Source organism: Zingiber officinale, chromosome 6B, assembly GCF_018446385.1.
Source record: "Zingiber officinale cultivar Zhangliang chromosome 6B, Zo_v1.1, whole genome shotgun sequence".
NCBI classification, from domain to species: domain Eukaryota; kingdom Viridiplantae; phylum Streptophyta; class Magnoliopsida; order Zingiberales; family Zingiberaceae; genus Zingiber; species Zingiber officinale.
Genome location: NC_055996.1, coordinates 87,756,638 through 87,764,429, shown reverse-complemented (window position 1 = coordinate 87,764,429; position 7,792 = coordinate 87,756,638). Strand labels below are relative to the sequence as shown.

Here is a 7,792-nt window from a genome sequence, read left to right as displayed (position 1 = left end):
AGAGGCATAAGGAGTGTTTTCTCTATGGGTTCGAGTGTGGTGTTGTAGGAACAACCGTTTGTTGGGCTTTCTCTTTCTCATGAAAATAACCGAAGATCTAACTGATGTAATCGCTGTGATTAAATGTCGATGTCGCTTCCCCATTCTTGTCTTTTGCTGCAAACCATTGAGTACGCCCTTCGAGATTCGTGCTACGGCGATCGTGTAGCGTAGGGCAAGCCACGTGACGTTGGGGGACGGAAGTTGTCGGCAGCGGTGGGTGTGAGTAATATTCGTATGATTTATAATGGCACCTATTCATTTTGTACCCATGGAGCACCCTGCTTTCCAGTGGGTTTTTCAAATGGGGCCCGTTGTGCATTGCATCTCACCTATCTTCGCGTTTCGCGTTCTATCTGGGTTAGTTGCGATTTCTTCCTCCGCTTTCCCGGGTGCGCGCTCTCTCTCTCTCCATGGATCTCGCCGCTGCCATCGCCGTGATCCTCTTTGCAGCGGCGGCGGTTCCGAGAACGTCGGGGTCCATCCACAGTTACGAGTTGGAACCATTCAAGGAGGTGGGCAACGCGGTCCTGCTTTCCGGCGGCAGTGAGGGCATTGCCGCCTCCCACATCGATGCTCGGGGTCCCTACGGGATCGGTGACGGTCGGGCTTACATCAGGTAAGACCTTTTCCTTTTTCTCGGTGTTGAATTGCATGAAGGGATTCGTCCACATCCACAAGTTAGATCTTTTACGTGTTTTCCCTGGAATTTCTGATTGGATCTAAATCTAATTTGTTTAACTCCTCCCTGTATTTCGATCTTTTGTTGATATTACATTTGCATTAATCTCGAATACTGCTAAAAGAGGCCATTTGTACACAATTATGAATTAATAGCGTAGAATTGGAAACAACGGTGGATCTTATGCGATTTCTTCGGATGGTAGGCATCCTTGATTTTGGGATCGAAAAGGGTAGCTAGGTTGCAAAATTTGAGCTTGACTAGATTTTACTTATGGTGCTGCCATGTTCAGTTAGTAGTGAGGCGCAGATCTTAGTGATTCATCACAGCAAGGGCATTATACTTCTTACAGTGGTTCATTGTTGTGAATAATTCTCAATAGATTATCCTCTATCAATGCGAAGTTTTGATCCTAGGCAGCTCCACCATTAGAGTTGTGCCTACGACACTGGCTTAAATGTGGATGATGAAGCGTGAGTTTCTTGGTTCGGTCAAAACAGGTGCATTAAATGGGCAACTGACGCACGGACAAAATAACGATTATTTTATAGGCTAATTCTAACAAAGACTTTTCAAGGAACACATAGGAAATCACCAAACGTAGAGAATTCTTCTCTTGGTTTAATTGAATAATATTAACTCAAATAAAGATTTAATTGAATAATATTAACTCAAATAAAGATAATGCCCTAATATCAACTAAACAAATGTTTAAATAGTCTCAAAATCATAATGATGTAAAAACCGAAAATAACCTTAATAAAAAGGACTAAAATTCTTTGGAACCTCCGAAAAGGCTTTAAACGTTATTTTTTTGGGCCTAAGATCAGACCATTATGGAATATACTTGGTAACAACTATAGGTCTTTGAACAAGTTTTGATTTGATATATTATGAGCCTCATTCAACCTAAGTCAAGAGTTATAGTCTCTCAAAACTTACCCGCCGGTGATCCCCTTGCAGTAGCAACCTAGTGATCCCACTGACAATTTTATTGTCTTCTTTGTGCCAGTCAAAGAGGGCGGCTTCCTCGATCCGCCTTTAGAAGGATTTCATGGTCGTTAGGGCCCTTGTGGGAGGTTGGTTGCAAACCATTAAGAGGAGTTCAGAGTTAGGGACTCTCTGAGCTTACTCCTTGTTGGGAGATGAAGATGATTTGCAATGGAATCCTCAAAGGGAAGAACCCTCCAATGGTAACACAAGGATTTGCTTGGTATTCACCTCATTGAGATGACTAATATCCACGGTACACACATCTACAATATGAAAAACAATCCTTCTTGGAAACAATCCGGAGGCGGAGAAGCCTTGTACAAGCTCACAACACAAAATACACTAAGAAGAGCAAGAACAAATACAATGAAATCTTACATAAGATTACACGAATGAAATCTTAGCTTGCTCTTTTTTTTGTTGCTCGAATCTGCCTCTTAAAGGTGGGAAATGCAGCAGTGCTTGTCTCCCCCAAATCTCAAGAACTGGCATTGTGGAACTCTCAGAGAACGATCACGAAAAATCCTTTTCTAGGGTTAAATCAGGTGCCTTAATCGCTTAAGTTTCTCCTTAAGCAATTATCATGTCAGCAACCTGCTCAGAATCTGCAGAATGGCTATATTTCCAACCTTAAGCGATTACCCAATTGCTAAAGAGGGGCGGAATCGATTAACCTGATCGATTCTGCTCCTTTCTACTTGATCCTGAGAAACGTCATAAGCAAATAAGCTTTCCTACTTAATTGCTTACCATGACTTCTGTTTCGAAAGAAAAGGCCTTAAGCGATTACTCTAATCGCTTAAGCCATGCTAAATCGATTCGCTAGATCGATTTAGCAACATTCCGTGCTTTCGCGAAGAACAACTCTTAATCAATTAAGATTATCCCTTAATTGATTACCACACGCTAAATCGCTTACCTTAAGTGATTTGGCAACCCTAGCTCCTAAACCCGAGTCCTAGGGTTCCTTGCCCAACATCCGGTCAATCGTGAACTGTTGAAACTCCTCATTGTCTAGCATTCGATCACCCTTAACTTGTTGACACTTCTCCACCAAGTGTCCTGTCAATCCTTTGACCCGCTTGGACTTTTTTCCTCGTGCCAAATATCCGGTCCTCTATGACCCACTTGGACTTCCAAACACCAGGTGTCTGGTTAATTTTGACCCATTTGGATTTTCCATGTCTTCAATAAAAACTTTTCTCCACCAAGCTTCAGTCATTAGGATTTTTCCACCTGGCTTCACTCATTAGAGTTTTCTAACTGTCTAGCTTCACTCACTAGGACTTCTCAATTACCTGGCTTCACTCACCAGAACTTTCCATGCCTTCACTCACCAGATGTCCGGTCAACCTTTGACCCACCTGGATTTTCCAATGTTTGGCTTCACTCATTAGACTTTTCTCTACCTAGCTTCACTCACTAGGATTTTTCCACCTGACTTCACTCACCATGGTTTTCTTACTGCCTAGCTTCACTCACTAGGAGTTTCCAATTGTCTTGTTTTACTCACCAGGACTTTTCATCTGCTTCACTCACCAGGACTTTCTAACTGCCTGATTTCACTCATCAAGACTTTCCACACCAAGTGTCCGATCAACATTAACCCAGTTGGTTAGTCCTCACCAAGTGTCCGGTCAACATTGACTCAGTTGGTTTTTCTTCTTCTGTCAACCATCCCGTTGGTCTTGCCCTTGCCCAACGTTTAGTTAGGACTTTCCCAGTTAAGTATTCAGTCAACCTTGACCTACTTGACTACTCTCTCATATCAAATTGGTCAACCTTTGACCAATGGAGAATTGCACCCACAATCTTCCAAATGGACAATTGCACCTGTAATTTTCATATATTGTCAAGCATCAAAACTCAAACTTGAGTCAAACTGGTCAGGACAATTGCACCAACACTCCTCTCATCAGCTGAGAAGCTCATGATTAGAAACCTACTTGTCGGTCATAGTGGACATGTTTTATGTACAACCAAATCGAGGGCTAGAGTGAGTCTTGGGTCCATGACAGCCAAGGAGATATCTTGTTCCGACCCTACCTCATACCAATAGGTTAGGATGCAACTTGGGCAAAAAAGAAATGTAATGCCATTGTCACTTCTTTATTCTGAAATTTGAAGGGTATTTGGATTTATGAATAATTACTTTCTTAAGTTTGTTGTAGGATAGAAAAAACAAAAACAACAAAAAAAAATGTAAGCATTTAGAATATGGCCCAAGTTAGCCAGGAAAAAAAAATCCAGTTTAACATAAACATTATGAATCTGCTTGCCAGAAAGGATAGGTCTGAAATGTGCTTGTATGTTGTGTTATAAAGATTTCCCGTTATGCTTTGATAGTAGGATTTGCCTCTTTACAACATCAATCTGGTTCTTGTGCTCCTGATAAGTGGACTGTTTACTTAGTAACTGAAACCATCAAGACTTCTAGTACCATCACCATAGTAATTGGATCTAACTCATACTAGATTATTTTAGATGATGATACAGATGTGGATGTCTATGAACATTTACCGTTTGTAAGAATGATCAGATTAAGCTTTAGTACCCGCGAACTCCAAAAATGTCAGATGACAGGAAGATATGTAACGGTTTCTGTCAATGAAGTTACAATTAAGAGATAAGCTGGTGACTTGGTACTCAGTGTAACTCATAGACTTGCAAGGAGATCACAAAGATGATAGAATAAGAATAGGTTGTGATAATCATTCAATTACTGACAGTGATTCTGGAGGTGAAAATTCATTTTTTGACCATGGTAACTCTAATTGTGCAACTAAAGCTTCATGTGGTTATGCTTCCTTTAACTTTGAATCCTATGTTTGTGCTAATTGAACTGATGTTTGCTCAAGAAACTAGTACACTATTTTTTCTTCTTCTGTTTAAGTAGATATTTCTAAGGCTCAACACTTTTGATTGATTATGTTTCTCGTTGGACTGCTAGATGTACATCCATTAATTGATTTATTGTTGCAGGTTCAGCAGCATCACATTCTGGAGGAGTAAGGAGTCAGCTAAGCAGCATCCAAACACAGAGCACAGTACAGGATTAATCCAGGCAATTATATTTGAGGCAGCTGACCGTGACAATATTGGTGGATCTGCATATGGTGGGCAGAGGGCCATATGTTGCACTCCTGATCTTGCTAATCTTGAGGGGTGTAAGGAAGGAGAGGTCATCAGAAGACCATCTTTAGTGGATCCAAACTGGCCAGTTATACTTAGTACACACTTCAATGCAGATCTTTTATCCGCAAAGATGTCTCCTGATCTGGTTAACATAACAAAGACTGGAATGTATAACTTGTTCTTCATCTCTTGTGATCCTAAGCTAAAAGGACTCACAATGAGTGGGAAGACAATCTGGAAAAATCCTGATGGTTACTTGCCTGGAAGGATGGCACCATTGATGGATTTTTACTTGTTCATTTCTCTGGCGTATTTGGCTCTCAGTTTCATTTGGTTTTCTCAATATGTTCGGTTCTGGAAGGATATTTTACCTCTCCAGAATTGTATTTCATTAGTTATTGCTCTGGGGTTGTTTGAAATGACTCTTTGGTACTTTGAGTACTTAAGTTTTAATGAGACTGGCATAAGGCCTGTAGGAATAACAACTTGGGTTGTCACTGTCAGAGCTGTCAGAAAAAGTGTCTCACGTCTTCTTATTCTTACGGTTTCTATGGGATATGGTGTCGTACGACCTACGCTAGGAGGTCTAACCACAAAGGTGCTTCTTCTCGGAGTAACATACTTTGTGGCATCAGAATTACTCAGTATCTCAGAAAATGTTGGGACAATAAATGACATCTCAGGGAAAGCAAGACTATTTCTTGTCCTTCCGGATGCATTTTTGGATGCTTTCTTGATTCTTTGGATCTTTACTTCGCTTTCACGAACCTTAGAAAAGCTACAGGTACATCAAGGAAAATCGATTTGTAGTGATGCCGTAACTGAACTCCACTATATTAGATATGTTTTTGTTTCTCTAGTTCTTGTTCATCACTTCAAGTATGTGGGTACTGCTGTTTAGTTGCTAAATCTGTTTCACTTGGTATCTGTGCAGGCTCGGAAGAGTACTGTGAAACTGGACATATACAGGAAGTTTACAAATGCATTGGCTGTTGTTGTGATTGCTTCAGTTGCATGGATTGGGTATGAGGTAACTAACTACTCGATGTTAACTTTTGTAGATAATGATAGACCCAAAATTATCACTAATTACTTTGCAAATCAGTTTCTCTTGAGTGGATTAAACACTGGAGAAGAGTGTAAATCCAACCCTGTTTTTTGCCTATAACAAATGATATCACAGACAGCTAGTAGATGGACACGATAGAGACTATAAAATGAAAACAAACAAGGGCAATGCTCTACAGATCTAACACTTTTAGACTCTTTCATATTGCTCATTCATACCAGGAGAAAAAACTTACAGTTGCAGAATCCAGAATTCTATAAAAACCACCCTAATGAATCCCAGCCATATTCTGAGAGTCCCTAAAATACACTTGGTATTTTCATTTGATACTATAACAGAAATTGCACTGAATATTGAATCTGGAGAATACTGATTCGTGCTGATGTGCTTGTATAATTTTGTCTATCAAACTGAGCTCGAAGAAAGGTACGGGAAGCAATTCCCTTTGCAAGAGCTCGTATACTGAGTTATTGTGCTTCTATGCAAATTACCAATGCCAAATATGGTGCATGATACGCATAAGGTTTCTCCCAATATCAGGTTCAATGCTTCATGCTGGTATATTTCTCATGTTTGAGCCTGAAAGCAGAGAAAAAGATAAACGGTTGATAAACATTAAGTAAAAAGAAAAGTTTTTTTCCTTTGAAGATCTTCCTCTTTCCATCTTATTTTCTCATTATGTTTCTTCTGAAGACTAGTGCATATTTTTTTTTTACTTAATCTCTTCTCAGCATGAAGTATTGTTTTACAAGCTCTCAATAATTGAATTTTGATGTTGATCATATGCTCAATAATTGAACACATAGCTTGACATCAATGGCAGCCATATCATTAGGCTGAGAGACGTTGAGTAGAAACTTGTATCAACTTGTGCTAAATCAAGCTCTCCTACAGGTTTACTTCAAAGCAACAGACCCATTCAGTGAAAGGTGGCAGAGTGCATGGATCATCACTGCTTTCTGGGACGTTCTATCTTTCTTGCTACTCTCTGTTATGTGCTATTTATGGGCACCATCTCAAAGCTCTCAAAGGTAGGACTGGACTGCTGCTATTTCTTCAGTACAAGCTGTGTAGCAAGTTCTACTCTTCTAACTTCTTATACAGGTATGCTTATTCTGGTGAAGTTGGCGAGGACGATGAAGAAGCACAGTCGCTTACAAAAGGTACTTCCGATGGCAACATTGGATTGGTGAGGATCGATGGGAAGGAAAGGAATAGGGATCACGATGACGACGACGAAGATGCTGCAGAGGACAAGCAAGAGTAGTTTCCTTCTCCAAATTTGTACATCCACGTTGGTAGATTGTCCACGGAGCCCAGAATTATCTCTCTCGTAGAAGCTTAATGCTTCTAAGAATAGTTGGAATAGGGTGGGAATTTTTGTGAGTGGGGAAGGTAGAGCAGGACTATCATGGCTAAGTTTATGAATGCTTGTTTAAGTTGGACGTCCACCTTAAATTTGCGTTGTGTCAATTCAAAATTTTCACTTAGCTCTACAAAATACTTTCTATTTGTCAGTTATATCTTTGTATCGAATTTTTATTCTTTGCTTTGTAATTTATTTTCTTTTTTTAATGTGTATTTTTTTTTAATAAAAATTGTCTCTCTGATAGAATTTGACAACTAGTGCAACGCTCGTGGCTTTTTAAAATGTGTACTTATGATGGTAATGTTCGTCTTCAGTGTTTCCGTCAATTCATTTCAGGACCAATATGAAGAAGGTAAATCAGGCACGACTACTAACTTTTAAAATAATGACTAATACATAAGAAAGATATTTATCTTGATTTTATCGAGATTTGAATCCTAAATCTCATGATGGTACGTAAATTAATAGTCTTTATAATAATAACTAACACATAAGAGAGACATTT

General features: G+C 39.6%; 1 protein-coding gene across 1 annotated transcript; it reads left to right on the top strand.

Moving 5' to 3' along the window:
• Window positions 1-370: 370 nt before the first annotated feature.
• On the top strand, window positions 371-7,493 carry LOC121992984 (transmembrane protein 87A-like). The gene is made up of 5 exons (XM_042547645.1): window positions 371-658; window positions 4,697-5,633; window positions 5,784-5,879; window positions 6,813-6,949; window positions 7,023-7,493. Exons 1-5 carry the CDS (start codon window positions 453-455, stop codon window positions 7,183-7,185), a joined length of 1,539 nt encoding a protein of 512 aa, XP_042403579.1. The 5' UTR covers window positions 371-452; the 3' UTR covers window positions 7,186-7,493.
• Window positions 7,494-7,792: the final 299 nt, after the last annotated feature.

What these genes read in the sequence shown, in the direction of transcription:
- LOC121992984 (XM_042547645.1), top strand. Translation starts at nt 453, where the DNA reads ATGGATCTCGCCGCTGCCATCGCCGTGATCCTCTTTGCAGCGGCGGCG. An exon ending in GACGGTCGGGCTTACATCAG is followed by an intron (nt 659 to 4,696) that starts GTAAGACCTTTT and finishes TTATTGTTGCAG; the next exon opens with GTTCAGCAGCATCACATTCT. An exon ending in CCATCTCAAAGCTCTCAAAG is followed by an intron (nt 6,950 to 7,022) that starts GTAGGACTGGAC and finishes CTTCTTATACAG; the next exon opens with GTATGCTTATTCTGGTGAAG.